Here is a 16,716-nt window from a genome sequence, read left to right as displayed (position 1 = left end):
CGATTCTCTCTCAGTCCAAATCACCCATGTGGTGAATAATAGCTCTAGGTATTGATCTAATCACACTTGATTTAGTTGTGGTTTGACTAAATTAATCAAAAAAAAAACTTAACCTATTCACTAGAGGGTTTGATTCACTTATTCTGCCATTGTGTGAGTTAAATCTGTTGATTTCTAAGTTCCTAGTCATGTTTCATCACCTTCTATTCTTTCCCCCTCAACTCATATTTTAAAGTATTCATCAATATGCTCCATCCAGCTCTGATTCTCGATATACTTCTAACTTTCATATCGGTCATTCTTCTTTTTCATCTACCGCCGGAAGATTCTATTTACTTCTACTATACTCTTGGGTTTATAGTGTTTCTAGTTCTCCCGTGTCTTTATATTGCTATATTCATCGATATATGGTTTATAATTTCTGGTTTGTCGTTGAGCTTTATATGTTCCCTTATATTTCAAAGTCTCTGCTTCTGTCTTCTATAATCATTATCATTCACAGTTAATGCTCTCTTTTATTTGCTGCAATTTATACCCCAATTTCTATTTCGGAGTTTTGTCCTTTCGTTTCTTCTTCTTGCGATTAAGCACCGCTTGTAATGGTCCAGAATTCACAGATATGAATTTCGGAATGAACATTGTTAATGTTCTAGGAAGGAAATTGTGATGGCACGATCTTGACTTGTCAAATTACTAGAATACCTTGGAAAAGGCCGAATCATCAAGAAATATTTTCTTGATATTTTAGAGGTTAAATAGAATACAAGAGTCATATAACATGGCACATGATGATGTTATGATCTGTGAATCATCACGTTCCATTTAGAAACTCAGCATGACTTACTGTAATATAATCACATTGATCAAGTGTCATTATAATATACTAATTCATGCTTCAGTTCCCAACACTACTTCAAAATATTCCTATTTTAAACTTGAATGTTTCAGAATTTAGAAACTAAAATAGTTTCTTTTATGATGTAATACAGATAGCGCGAAGAGGTAAATGATTTCAAATAAGAAAAATTAAGAAAATATCTTCAGAAATATGGAGGATATTTATAATGAAAGATATGATGATATTTTAGAATTTCTAATATCAGAGGATGATGAAGAATATTGTCCGCAGGGGTTTAGAGTCAGGAACAAGGTATTCGTTAATGACTTCAGCAGGTACTGAATCATTTGGATCCTTTAAAGTCAGGTTCAGTCTTTGTAATTTGTCCACAGCCTCCTTCCTACTTTGCTCAATCCGTTTTCCAGTTCCAAAACTTCTCTTTTTCTGTGCTTTGCCAGCACACTTCATCATTATCATCCAGCTTTTACCATTTAAAGTCGTTTATAGTTTTTGCTGCTTCATCAGCATTTTTTCCATTTTCGGAGAACCAATTCGTAGTTCGGAGTGTTTTTCAGAAACTTCACATTCAAATTAAGTCCAGAAGATAGACGTTATATATACACATATAACTGTTGGCGCAGACATGCTGCAAGATTTCAAAATACTGATTGCTAATTCCCAATGATTCGTATGGCAATTCTCATTACAAGATGCGAATGAGTAAATAATGGGGTTTCAATGAATAATTATGATGACTTTTTGGAGAGGCTAAAGTCAAAGGGTAATGAAGTTGTTGGTACATCTGCTAATAATATGGTGGAATGTAAAAGGTTCCCTGGTAACGATGGTGTATATCTCAAGGATATAAAAAGGTTAGTCTGACTGAAAAGTCGAAGTTGACTTGCTGGAGCTGTGACAAAACTGGCTACTTTGAATAGGAGTCGCAAAGTTATTTTTGCTAATAAATGCCAAAGAATCTGACGCGGATACGTTGTTTAAACTTTTACTTTGGTTTCAAGAGTTTTTCGGGTACATAACTGTGGGTAACATGTGGTTGGATCATCATCTCGATTGCTCATCATTCGAAGTGTCTTCAGAAATTTTCGAAGGGTTTGAACACAGATTGTAATCGTTAACATACATTTGATGTTCTAACACATTTTTGAAGTCAAAATATAGCTTGTGAAAGATGTAAGGATCTAAGAGTGATGATTTTGGTCATATCTCAAGTTAAATTTTGAGATTTCAAAATCAGAATATGTAATTAAATTTTGAATGAGTGTGGTTGTTTTGATTTCTATAAAAGAATGTATATTGTTGTGAAAGTAGGGAGTATAATGGATGATTTGCTGAATCAGATTCGAAGAATGTAACATATTAATTGTGAATTTATATATCTCTCGAGTATTACCTACCCGTTAAAAAAAAATTTCACAATTAATATTTTGTACAAAAGAATTTTATTACAGTCTTTATGAAAATATATATATGCATATTTTCTTCAGATGTAACATAGATTTAATGAGTTAATGTTAAATTAAACTCATTTAATTTACGGTTGAAACTAGAATTGAATAATCCCTAAAGGCTTTAAAAAGTACATAACTTTTACGCAGTATTTCTTTAATGACATTAAAATTATGAATCAATACTTCGTTATTTGTTGATGTATTGTGTTCGGTTCGTGGAATTCTTGTGAATTTCGCAAAGTACGAATGATGTTATCTGAAAAGTTTCGGGTACATTGATGATGAAAGTGTAAAATCAAATATATACTTGATTTATTATGAATTGGAATTTGTTGAATTGCGACAGAGATTGTAGTTAACGCTGGTTAAGTTGCGGCCGAAGGACGTACATTATTGCATATTTGTAATATGAATTAACCGAGTAGTTAAGATTCACATACAATAGCTTATCACTGAAAGATTTATTTCAATATATATATATATATATATATATATATATATATATATATATATATATATATATATATATATATATATATATATATATATATATAATATACATATAATTTCTTCAGAGGAAATGAGTTAATTCTTCATAACTCGTTGATACAATATAAACGTTATTGATTCGTAATGGTGTCCACAGTGATTCTTGAACTGACGGAGTTTGTGATGTTATCGGTGTTGTTGATTCGGATGTTGACTGTACTGACGATGCTGGTAACGCTGATGGTACTATTGATGTTGTTGGTAAAGCAAGTTTAGCTTGTTAATCACACACCATTTTTGTCAGGGTTTCTACTCTTCCTTCCATCATTTTGGTTCGCTTAACTGATTTATGGTTAGGGCTAGATTAGATAATATCTAAGACTTTAGAGATTACATAATCGCCGCGAAATGTTTCTCCAATGAAGTTATGAATTAATACTTCGTCAGTTATTGTTGTTGGTACTCCTTGGTATCTATGGTGCGTATGACGTTGATGCTCGTGGGACAGATTGTGAAGTTGAGGTTTACGACGCGGTTGTGGTTGGAGGTGGTAATGGTACTGTTGGTGTTGATGATGGTGGTACTGGTTATGCTGCTGATGCTGCTGCTGGTGTTTGTAATCTCTGCACCATATTCTCCAAAGCCACTACCCGAGCGCGAAGCTCGTTGACTTCTTCTATTACACCGGGGTGATTGTCGGTTCGGACGAGCGGATAAATAAAATCTAAAATTTGATGTAATATATAATCGTGACGAGATACTCTGGAAATGAGCGAGAAAATGGTGTTTCGGACAGGTTCGCCGGTAAGTGCTTCAGGTTCTTCATCAAGAGGGCAATGTGGTGGATGGAAGGGATCACCTTCTTCTTGTCTCCAATGATTGAGGAGGCTACGAACCCATCCCCAATTCATCCAGAATAGGTGATGACTGATTGGTTGATCTATTCCGGTCACACTGATTTCGGAGCTTGAATGGGATTCCATTTCGGAATCTGAGTGACTTGAACTGATGATGAATTCCATTTCGTACGATTGGATAAAGGATTTTTTTTTTCGATATGAAATGATTTTGGCTAACGGATGGTATTCTAATTACATAGAATATATATATATATATATATATATATATATATATATATATATATATATATATATATATATATATATATATATATATATAGATCAAAAGATTTCGTAGATTACGGAGGACTTTGCGGGATATGTCAGGCAAAGTTTAAAGTAACAGATACGATAAGATATGATTTAGCAGATATGCTAAGATATGAATTTTTGTCTATACACTATTCATGCAATCAATACAGCAAGACGTGTCTTAGACTAAAAATGATAAGCAGGTAATTTTCTGAGGATGATAAGTAGTTAATTTTTGACACAAAATGATAAGCAAAACTTTTGACATGCAGATACGGTCGAAGTCCAGACTCACTAATGCATCCTATCGACTTATCAGTTAGACACACTAATGCAGACCTGGTTCACTAAGACCACCGCTCTGATACCAACTGAAAGGACCCGTTCATATACATTATAAACGATTCACAATAGTTGATTACATTGCGAGGTATTTGACCTCTATATGATACATTTTACAAACATTGCATTCGTTTTTAAAAGACAAACTTTCTTTACATCGAAAATTGACAGGCATGCATACCATTTCATAATATCCACTATCCAACTATAAATTGATTTAATAATAATCTTTGATGAACTCAATGACTCGAATGCAACGTTCTTCAAAATATGCTATGAAAGACTCCAAGTAATATCTTTAAAATGAGCAAATGCACAGCGGAAGATTTCTTTAACAACTGAGAATAAACATGCTTTAAAGTGTCAACCAAAAGGTTGGTGAGTTCATTAGTTTATCATAATCATTTATTTCCATCATTTTAATAGAACACAAGAATTTCATTTTCAGTTCTCATAAATATACGTCCCATGCATAGAGACAAAAATAATCATTCATATGGTGAACACCTGGTAACCGACATTAACTAGATACATATAAGAATATCCCCTATCATTCCGGGATCCTCCTTCGGACATGATATAAATTTCGAAGTACTAAAGCATCCGGTACTTTGGATGGGGTTTGTTAGGCCCAATAGATCTATCTTTAGGATTCGCGTCAATTAGGGTGTCTGTTCCCTAATTCTTAGATTACCAGACTTAATAAAAAGGGGCATATTCGATTTCGATAATTCAACCATAGAATGTAGTTTCACGTACTTGTGTCTATTTCGTAAAACATTTATAAAAGTTGCGCATGTATTCTCAGCCCAAAAATATAAAGGGTAAAAAGGCAAATGAAACTCACCATACTGTATTTCGTAGTAAAAATACATATAACGTCATTGAACAAGTGCAAGGTTGGCCTCGGATTCACGAACCTAAATTAATTATATATATTTATATGTTGGTCAATATTTGTCTAACAAATTAGGTCAAGTCATAGTGTACCACAATCCTAATGCTCGAGACTAATATGCAAAAGTCAACAAAAGTAAATTTGACTCAAAATAATTTCTAAAAATCTATACATGATTAATATATAGTTTAAATATCGTCGTTTTATATTTTTAAATATTTTAAAAAGATTTATTAGAGTAAATAATATAATTTATTTATTAATAAATAAAATTTTATATTAAATTTATATAATCAAATATACTTTTATATATATTAAGTAATAAAATTTATAGGTTCATTTAATATCATAAAGATAATATGATAGGTATTATTAAAGTAAGTTATTACACGTAGTAAAATATGTTTGTATCACATATTTATTTTATAAAATAATATCTATAATGATAGTAAGTAAAAGTTGTATTATTTTGTAATAATAATAATTATTATAAAAATATCAATATTTATAATTACTAAGATGACATTATGATAAAACGATAATTCTAATTATGATAACTTTAATATTTACGATAATTTTTAATATTATCTTTAAAATAATAATTCTATTTAAAATAATAATAATAATGATATTTTATAGTAACAATGACATTTCTATTAAAATGATAATTTTTGTTAAAATGATAGTTTTAATACTAACGATACTTTTAATAATAATAGTAATGATAAAAATAATAAGAACGATAATTTTATCTAAATTAATATCTTATAATATTTTAATTTCATCATGATACTCTTACTCATTATTTCCTAATCGTTTCGTTTAATAGCTTTTAATCGTCTTTTATATCGTGTTCATAATAATGATAATAATAGTAATCAAAATATTTAGGTGTTACAATTATTTGTTTTAATTACACTAATATTAATAATGATAGTTACTATAATATTATTAACGATAATACTAATAATTATCTTAATGATAATATAGTAATAATAATAATAACAATAACAATAACCATTTTTAAATAATGATATATATATATATTAATAATGATAATAATAATAATAATACTAATAATAACAATAATAATAATAATAATAATAATAATAATAATAATAATAATAATTGGATAATAATAATAATAATAATACTAATTATAACTTTAACGATAATAACGATAGTAATAAAAAAAACAATTTTTAATGATAAATCCCTTTTATTGATAAAGATAATAATAATGATAATAATAAGATAAAACTAGAACGACGATAAAAACGACGATAATAATAATCATTTTTAATAAAAATATCGAAAATTCAATTGATTATAACTTCTAATCCGTTCATCGAAACCATTCGATATCTAAAGGAAAAGTTCTTAATTTTTCGATAGCTTTCCAAGGACATGCATATCTTATACCTTATCTCAACCGCAAGTGTAACTAATTCAAGATTCAACCTAACCTGTCTAAGGGCAATATCAAAAGTACAAGCATGTATAATCCTAAATACTCGAGCACTAGTCAGGGATACACTATTAGTATGTAAAAGTTAAATTATGAGTACTCACGTATCAATATTGAGATTCAATATTGCAGGAAAGGTACGTAGACGCAACGGAAATGATAAACACTATATTGACCTCACGAGCATACCCATGAACCATACTCAATCACCTCCATAGCTATAACCCATAATTTCCTTAATCCTATCCTACTCGAAAAACAATTTCGAAATCACTCGGACAACACTCCGTCGTAATATTTTATGTATACTAATAATATCTTGAAATAATACGGAGTAAATATATATATGTAAATCGATTGAGAGAGTTTAGAGAAAAATATTTTCAAGTTTCTATGAAATAATGAAACCTATTGAATTCTATTTATAATAAATTTTTGAATTATTAAAATGAATTATTAAAGTATGAATTATTAAAGTGAATTATTAAAGTATGAATTATTAAAGTGAATTATTAAAGTATAAATTATTAAAGTATGAATTATTAAAGTGAATTATTAAAGTTAAAGTAAAGTAAAAATAAAGTAAAGGTAAAGTTTAAGTATAGTAAAAGTATAAAACTATGTACGTATTATACGCGTATAAATATATATAATATTAATTTAAATCGTTATATATATTTAATAAAATAAAATATAAATATCGTTATCTTTATCATACTAGTTAAGTAATGAGTTGTCAAAAGTGGTTCTAGATATTTATAAAAGTTATATACGTTTTAATAATAAAGTTCTTTTTAAACTGAAAACGTTTTTGTACGTTTGAAACTAAATAGATCAATCGAGTCTTTATGAGATTCAATCTTCCACTATCCTTTGTCTAGTTCTCAATGATTGACAATTTGTTCTTATTTATAAATTACTTTACCATTTTCCGAATATTGTTAAAATGGAAAGATTTCTCAAATCAACGTGGGCCTTTCAACAGAGACTTGTAATCATAATTTAATATATCTGATAATTCAATCAGTTGATCTTATCTCCTAATTCCATTGATAAACATTTTGAAACAGATACAATCATATAAAGTATTTAATCTAATATTTCGTTTACGTTTCAAGTTATAATATATATACACATATACATATATAATCATATTCGTTTAATGGTTCGTGAATCGTTGGAACTTGGTCGAGGTTGAATGAATGTATGAACATAGTTTAAAATTCTTGAAATTTAACTTAACAAATATTGCTTATTGTATCGGAAACATATAAAGATTAAAGTTTAAATTTGGTTGGAAATTTCCGGGTTGTCACATTATGCACTAACCTTATTAAGGAGAGACAGCATTCCAGTCCCGACTTGGCTGGACAACTAATTATTGAATTTTCCAAAGTCAAGTACAACAACCCCAATAACCCAACAACCAACAAGACCTATAGGGTTCCACAACACCTAGTACGTCTAGTTACCATCACCGAAAAGCGCATCAGAAGCTATTATAGACCTAGGGTGTCCTAAAAAGACTAACACCTAAACATAGGCAACTAACCAGAACACCAGCTGCCAAATCACCGTTCTCACCATCACTTACCCTTAAGGATGAACCTGACTCACCGACTTAACAACTTAAGAGTCCTAGAACCTCCACAACAGACACTCATGACATAGATTTTGAACATTCTAGCAAAAATAGTGACCTCGAGGCTATAAGAGAATATACCGAGGCTCAACAACCGAGTTTGTTCCTTTAAGTGAAACTGAAACAATCAACGAGGAGATGGCGAAACCGAAGGATAAACCTTCTTTCTACATCTCAGGATGGAAATAATTTCTCCATGGAAGGTGGAAAATCACCTTAGAAAGTTGCAGATTCAACTGAGGATGATTCAAGTTCATCATTAAATGAAGTAGAGTCTTCCGTTAAGACGCTTCTGTTTGACCAAGTTTAGAAGTCGGCGTCTATAACGGTTGAAGGGTTGCTGAAAATTCTTGCAAAAGCTTACTGCGAATCGGCATAAAATCCTCTTGAGCCTCAATGTCAAACATGTATCAGGTGAGGTATCGTGAATAAAGAAGCACACAACCAAGGTAATGTGCATTTCCACTTTGAAATTTAGATAACCAAAATATTGTGTTATTGTTATCCCTATCTCAATTTATTGTTTCACATATAATATTTCGCGATCTTTTGTTGTAGTGATTGATTTGAATACTAAAACGTTTAAAAATATACACTAATAGGAGGATCCAGAAATGTAACAAGATCGAATATGAAAATTATTCAAGCTATTTATGGTGTTCAACCAGATGGCCTTTATCCTTGCATCACGCTTGCTTCTGCTAGTTTTTAGGGTAAAATTAACAATTGTCTTTTATCTTTGTGCTCATCGCAGGTTATTCACCCTTCTACTTTGTCCATTCGTGTTGGAAATGGTCTTCATACTAGATTCTGGATGGATAGATGGTGTCGTGAGTCCACTCTTCGTGCTCTTTTCCTACGTCTTTTCTACCTTGACGTGAATAGGCATTGTTTAGTTTGAGAAAGGTGGCAGAACTTTAATTGGGTTTGGAAATGGCGAAGAGGTGTTCGTGGTGGGGCAGAAGCTGATCAACTCTATTCTCTTTGCAAGTTATTGGCGATCGTTTCTTGTTCGAATGAGGTGGACATGTGGGTTTGGTCTCTTACTTCAGATAATGTGTTCTCGGTTAGCTCTCCTCGTCATGTTTTAGACTGCTCTATGGACGTTTCCCGACACACTTACTGAAATAAAGTGATCCCCTCAAAAGTTCTTATTTTCTATTGACATCTTTTGCTTAACTGATTGCCTCATAAGAAGATTCTGCAGGTCTAGAATGTGTATTGTTCTAGTTTCTCGTGCTCCATTGTGGTTTTATCTTGGAGGATGCCGACCATATTTTCTTTCATTGTCGGACTGCTTCTCAAGTGCGGAGTTTCATTGCTTCATGGACGCGTATTTCCATGCCTAAGTGGTCAAATGGGTTAGAGCTTCGAAATTGGCTAGCTTCGGCCTCCCCTGACCCAAAAGTTGTGCTTGTTTTGCATTGAATATATATCACATCTCTCTGGTCTATTTGGCGGCTCAAGAACGATATTGTATTCAACTTCGATTTGTTCATGAAGAGACATCTTTTAAAAAACATTGTTGCTATTGCTTTTGATTGGTTATCCTTTAGATCTAAGTTAGTTAAGTTTGATTAGAATCTCTAGATTCAATTTTCTTTGAACAATTTTTAGCATCTTACTAGTTTGTTATATTTTTGGTGTTTTGAAAAACAGATCGAATACGAAATACGTTAAAGAAAAGGTTTTGATGATATATCATGTATTATTAGTAGAACTAGAAGTTAGGGGGCTTATAGTGTTGATTATGAATATTGAAGGACCATTAACTAATTCACTTGTAATTAACTAATGATTAAAACGTCTAACCAAGTTTTCTCAATTTCTCAGTCCTACCATTTCCACGGAATCGATATTTCCACACTCAATTTTTATTCATCCACTATTATTTTAGTTAACTTCCCAAAATGCCCCTATGATATTATTGTCTTCGATTAATCGAGTAACACTACAGAACCCTGAAACCACTTCATCTTTTACCCTATTCCAAAGTTACCTTTATTCTCTATCTCCCCAACATCCAAAACCACCCATCTTTTTAATCAGCATCACCCATTTCTGTTGACTAGAAAAATTCAAACCACTACCACTATTTAACTTGATTTTTTTTTTTTTTTCTGAATCAAACAAACATGATTTCACCATCACCGGAAATTTTGCACCGATTGTTATCGTCGTTTAACCGGAAACTTCTTTCCGGCTGAGTTTGTAAATTATGTTAGTCTTTTACTACCTTCAGACACTCTCATACTACCTTCAGACACTCTCATTTTACGGAGTATTATCTAAGACAAAGATCAATATATGAAAAAGAAGTATTGAAGAATCTAAAAAGCTAACAACTCTTTACATAAAGTGGTGCAAGGACCATTGAAATGAGAGACAGACCCAAATTGTATTTTTTTATATTCATGTATATTTTGGTAAGGAGGTTTTCCGATAATCAGATAACAGGATGAGATAGATGTTAGACTATGTATTTTGCTGTGATACGGTACTACTTCGATATTCAAATGACAGGAAGAGAGAGATGGTGATAATAAAACATACTAGTAATAATTAAACACAAGGGCATTTTAGGAAGTTTATCTATAATAATGTTGGATGAATAAAAAATGAGAGTGGATATATCATCTCCCACTTCGAGTAAAAACAGTTTATACATAAACATAAAAGCTCCATGAAAGTCCCCACTTTAGTCTTTTCAAGTTTCACTTCCCCATTTTTTTTTAAAATTTTAAATTAAATTAAACTAAAGTAAATCTTGAAAAGAGTTCAAAGAAAACAATAAAATAAATCCTGGTAATTTTCTCCATTATTTCTCGAAAAATCCTCATATTTGTTTTGTTTTTATTTGTTGTTGTAACAATTAATTTAATTTATTGATACCCAACAAAACAGTAGATACAACTCTTTAACCATGTGAGTAGGCTAGTTTGGTAGTATCACTGATCTAGAGAAATAAAATATAAATTCTTCTTCTAGGGTTTCATTTGACACAAATTTCTTCCCCTTTTCACCTAATTTAATTTCAATTTGCTGCTGTGTATGTACTCCTACAGGTAATTAATTTAACCCCCTTTTAGTTAATATTTAAATACAGTTTCTTAATGAAATTTCACCCATCATGTTCTTATAACTTCATGATTTTAGTTGAATTTTTTTTGTTTCTGATGTGTTTCAATAGATACAGAGCTAAATTTCATTTTATTATTCCTTGAATTTAGTTTCATAATTTTTTGGTGTTGGTGAAAATGGTATGAATTTATTAGTGATATTAATTGGATTTTTAGGTGGTATAAACTCGCACCATTTTAGTCTTTTAAGTTAGGGATTTATTAAATGTTGCAAATTTGTTTATATGAATTTTATCTTTATGTTCAATTATTAACTTGATTTAATAATGTTTGTTGTAGTTAAAAATGGTGTCTAGATCATATTCAAATTTGTTAGATCTCGCATCCGGCGAGCTATCGTCGCCTTCGTTTACTCGAATGACACGACAAATACCTCGTATTATGACGGTTGCCGGAATAATTTCCGACATCGATGACGACCGGTCAGAAAGCGTGTGCTCCGACATATCGTCTTCATCGGTCCAACACGACCGTTTGATCATTGTAGCTAACCAACTACCCATCAAAGCTCATCGAAAAACCGACGGGTCAAAAGGTTGGAATTTTAGTTGGGACGAAAATTCGCTTCTTTTGCAACTAAAAGACGGTTTAGGAGACGATGAAATCGACGTTATTTACGTCGGTTGTTTAAAAGAAGATGTTCATCCAAATGAACAAGATGAAGTTTCTCAAATACTTTTGGAAACTTTTAAATGTGTGCCTACTTTTTTACCACATGAATTATTTACAAGATTTTATCATGGTTTTTGTAAGCAACATTTATGGCCTTTGTTCCATTATATGTTACCGTTATCACCCGATCTTGGTGGAAGATTTAATCGGTCTTTATGGCAAGCTTATGTGTCGGTAAACAAGATTTTTGCGGATCGAGTTATGGAAGTTATAAACCCGGAAGATGATTACGTTTGGATCCATGATTATCATCTCATGGTGTTACCAACTTTTTTAAGGAAAAGATTTAATCGGGTCAAACTCGGGTTTTTCTTGCATAGCCCGTTTCCGTCATCGGAGATATACAAAACGTTACCCGTTCGAGAAGAGCTACTTAGAGCTCTTTTAAATTCGGATCTTATCGGGTTCCATACGTTCGATTACGCGCGTCATTTTTTGTCTTGTTGTAGTCGATTATTGGGAATTTCGTACGAATCCAAACGAGGTTATATAAGTTTAGAGTATTATGGACGAACTGTTACTATTAAGATTCTTCCGGTCGGTATTCATATGAACCAGCTTCAATCTGTGTTAAACCTACCCGAAACCGAATCAAAAGTTTCCGAGCTCGTAAATCAGTTTCAAGATCAGGGCAAAACAATGCTGCTCGGGGTTGACGATTTGGACATTTTTAAAGGTATAAGTTTGAAATTATTAGCGATGGAACAGCTCTTAATTCAGCATCCCGAGTGGCAAGGAAAAGTCGTTTTAGTTCAAATTGCAAATCCCGCTAGAGGAACGGGAAAAGATGTTAAAGAAGTCAAAACCGAGACCTATTCTACGGTCAAACGAATTAACGAGACGTTCGGTAGACCAGGGTATGAACCGATTATACTAGTTGATGAGCCACTTAAGTTTTATGAGCGGGTCGCTTATTATGTGGCTGCAGAGTGTTGTTTAGTGACAGCTGTTAGAGACGGGATGAATCTTATACCGTATGAATACGTTATTAGTCGTCAAGGAAACGAGCGACTTGAAAAGGTATTAGGTTTGGACCCATCGAAACCTAAAAAAAGCATGTTGGTTGTTTCGGAGTTCATAGGTTGTTCACCGTCTTTAAGTGGGGCTATACGGGTCAACCCGTGGAACATAGATGCAGTTGCGGATGCGATGGATTGTGCGTTGGAACTAAGTGAACCCGAGAAGCAAATGAGACACGAGAAACATTATAAATACGTCAGTAGTCATGATGTCGGGTATTGGGCGCATAGTTTTTTTCAAGATTTAGAACGAACGTGTAAAGATCACGTGAGGAGGAGGTGTTGGGGGATTGGGTTCGGGTTGAGTTTTCGTGTGGTTGCGTTAGATTTGAATTTTAGGAAACTTTCGATGGAACATATTGTTTCGGCTTATAAACGGACTACTACACGAGCGATTCTTTTGGATTATGATGGTACTTTAATGCCTCAATCTTCTATTGATAAAAGCCCGAGTTCTAAGACGATTGAAATGCTTAACGCTTTGTGTAGAGATAAAAACAACATGGTTTTTGTTGTAAGTGCGAAAAGCCGAACCACACTTAATGAATGGTTTGCTGATTGTGAAAAACTCGGGCTTGCAGCAGAACATGGATGTTTCCTTAGGTACATTCACCGTTTGTTCATTATTACTTCAATATCCTAAAATTGGCCATGGTTAAATGACCAAAATGCCCCCTTTTTACTTTTCATCAGTGAGGGTATATGGTCAATTTTCTTCTGACGTCATCTGACATAATGCTAACGTCAATTTTTTTTAAATAAAAGGTTTTAGGTATAGAGCGTAACCAATTACTATATCAATGCGTGCGGTCAACATACTAAAATTGGCCATGGTTAAATGACCAAAATGCCCTAATATTACTGTTCATCAGTGAGGGCATCTGGTCAATTTTCTGCTGACGTCATCTGACATAATGCTGACGTCATTTTTTAATAAAAGGTTTTAGGTATAGAGCGTAACCAATTACTGCATCAACGCGCACGGACCCTTTTCGCTCATTTGAACTATAGTTAGAAACTTGGTCAGCTTGGGTAACAGGTCAAAATGGGTTGGGTTATATTAACCCAGACTAATTTTTCTCAAAAAAATACATTTATTATGTCACTACTGAGTATTGAGTCAAATATGATAAATGAAATGTCATTATAAATACCAATTCTCAACTTTATATGCATTAAAGTACATACCAAGAGATTTTCAACCCATTAATTATGTATCCTTTTCAGCTAATTTCTATATATCTGTAAATAATGATTAGAACTTAAATCGAAATTCTGAAGTAAATATATTGGTTGTATCTTGTTGGCTGTTTAGGCTGAAGCGTGATGAAGAATGGGAGACTAATGTACAACTCGAAGAATGTGGGTGGAAGCAGAATGCTCGACCCGTTATGACCCTTTACACCGAGACAACTGATGGGTCAACAATTGAAGATAAAGAAACAGCCTTGGTGTGGTCTTATGAAGACGCGGACCCTGATTTTGGATCTTGTCAAGCTAAAGAGCTTCTTGATCATCTCGAGAGCGTGCTTGCAAATGAACCCGTTACAGTTAAACGAGGCCAGTGTATCGTTGAGGTCAAACCACAGGTTTGATTCTGGTTCACTCCGTGCGTTTGCTTGACAAATAACATAACATAATACTGTAGAATAGACTATAGAAAAATTTACGCGGATAGTCCCTCTGGTTTACCCAAATTTTCGCGCATAGTCCCGAACTACTTTTTTTGCATTCTTAGTCCTTTGAGTTGTATTTTTTCAGTGATACTCCCTCCATTTGTAAGTTGTCCGTCTATTTTTTTCTGTTATCTGTGTCCATGAAAATAGACGGTCAACTGAGGAGGGAATATCAGTGAAAAAAATTCAATAGTCAAAGGACTACCAATGCAAATAAAAAAAAATTAAGAAAAATTTGGGATATCCAAAGGGACTATCCGAGTAATTTTATTTAAATTATAAATATAATATATACGCGTGCAGGGCGTAAGCAAGGGACTGGTGGCGAAAAGATTATTAACAACGATGACAGAGAGAAGAATGATTCCAGATTTTGTTTTGTGCATAGGAGATGACCGATCAGATGAAGATATGTTCGAGGTGATAACTAGTTCTGTAGCGTCTGGTGAGTTGATATCTCAAAAGGCTGAAGTTTTCGCTTGCACAGTTGGGAATAAACCGAGCAAGGCTAAATATTATCTCGATGACACTGTTGAAATTGCTAGATTGATGCAAGGATTAGCTTCGGTTTCTGAACAATCTGATAATGAATTTGCATTCTAGCAACAGTTTAGGGTTACTGTATCGCGGTTCATCGTTTGTTGAAACTTATGATTCAATTAGTTAGTGTGTACATATTTAATTACTGTGGATTGGCTTGTAAGTCGAATTGGAGACGACAATAGAGATTTTCAGTAAGTTGTAATCGTTAGCAATATCACATGATGTGCTAGTTAATGGATCGAGTTGTAGTTTGTAAGTGCCCTCGATTCATATCTAAATTCCACGCGCGTAGAATTGTGTGCAGATGATATTCAGGTTATTAGAGCCTACGGGTTGAAAGAGGAATCATGATGATTTATGAAGGCGAATATTGGATAACTGATTAGGAGGATTGTAGAGTGACAAAGGAGCAACTCACGCAAGTTTAAGATCATGAATGCGGAGGAGTCTGCGTTAAAAAAAGGTAGCAGGTTTTCCCTGTTCGGGCTATCCGGGAGGGCGAGTAATTCGATCTCATACTCTGATGTACGCAGCCCAGCAAGATTTACTCCCTGGCTGTTTCCAACCCTTCCCCGACTACCATTAAATATTCGTCCCATACTTTGAGTCCGCGTTAAAACATCACGTTTCCCCCATTTTTCTTTTTTTTCTTAATGTGATTGGTTCAAAACCCTTAACTTTCAAGTTAAAACACGAACCAATACCCTCAACACCGTACCTGGTGTTAAACCTTTTTTTTTTTTTTGAGTACCTATGTATTTGACTCGCTTTGTGAGTTTGACTAATGTCACGGCAACTACCCGTTTTTCGGGCAGTCCGGAGTAATCGCGGGTGAACTCTGTGAGCTAAGAGGGTGATTAATCTTTTTAGCTTTATGGTGTTGAACTGTAGTGTTCAGTCGAACATTGTTGATAAGGGCAACTGCCGACGTGCTTATTGTTGTCAAAACCAAATGCCAATTTATATTGTCGAATCATCGAGACACGAGCTACATTAAACAAGAGCTCGAGCGAGCATTTCCATACTCTAGAACTTGACTCGATCATAAAAGTCAAAATACTAATCCCTCTATCCCATATAATTGTCCCAGACAAAAAAAACGCAATTCAAGAAAAAATGATTGTCCGAAATATTTTTTCTTTACTTTTTAGTTTTACCTACCTCTTTATCCTACATCCATAAAGTAAGGGTATTAAAGAAATTTACCATCTTCTTCTATAGAACGCACAATTAATTTGATAAATTTAAAAATTTAAAAAGGAATACCACACAATAAATTGCTTATGAATCTTAAATGGAACTGTAGTTTGTACCATGCTGAATCTGTAATCAAGTACATAAAATTTTTAACCAAACTCAGTACATTATA

General features: G+C 33.0%; 1 protein-coding gene across 2 annotated transcripts; it reads left to right on the top strand.

Moving 5' to 3' along the window:
- Nucleotides 1-11,014: 11,014 nt before the first annotated feature.
- On the top strand, nt 11,015-15,583 carry LOC139862647 (alpha,alpha-trehalose-phosphate synthase [UDP-forming] 6-like). Of its 2 annotated transcripts, none has more exons than XM_071851269.1 (4): nt 11,015-11,102; nt 11,717-13,731; nt 14,444-14,717; nt 15,108-15,583. In XM_071851269.1, exons 2-4 carry the CDS (start codon nt 11,723-11,725, stop codon nt 15,405-15,407), a joined length of 2,583 nt encoding a protein of 860 aa, XP_071707370.1. In that variant the 5' UTR covers nt 11,015-11,102; nt 11,717-11,722; the 3' UTR covers nt 15,408-15,583. The 2 variants fall into 2 exon arrangements, with proteins under 2 accessions (XP_071707370.1, XP_071707369.1); XM_071851268.1 differs by lacking the exon at nt 11,015-11,102 and adding an exon at nt 11,202-11,362.
- The last annotated feature ends 1,133 nt before the right edge of the window (nt 15,584-16,716 follow it).

Source organism: Rutidosis leptorrhynchoides, chromosome 8 (assembly GCF_046630445.1).
Source record: "Rutidosis leptorrhynchoides isolate AG116_Rl617_1_P2 chromosome 8, CSIRO_AGI_Rlap_v1, whole genome shotgun sequence".
NCBI lineage: Eukaryota > Viridiplantae > Streptophyta > Magnoliopsida > Asterales > Asteraceae > Rutidosis > Rutidosis leptorrhynchoides.
This window is presented reverse-complemented; position numbering and strand designations above follow the sequence as displayed.

What these genes read in the sequence shown, in the direction of transcription:
- LOC139862647 (XM_071851269.1), top strand. Translation starts at nt 11,723, where the DNA reads ATGGTGTCTAGATCATATTCAAATTTGTTAGATCTCGCATCCGGCGAG. An exon ending in GAACATGGATGTTTCCTTAG is followed by an intron (nt 13,732 to 14,443) that starts GTACATTCACCG and finishes TTGGCTGTTTAG; the next exon opens with GCTGAAGCGTGATGAAGAAT. An exon ending in TCGTTGAGGTCAAACCACAG is followed by an intron (nt 14,718 to 15,107) that starts GTTTGATTCTGG and finishes ATACGCGTGCAG; the next exon opens with GGCGTAAGCAAGGGACTGGT.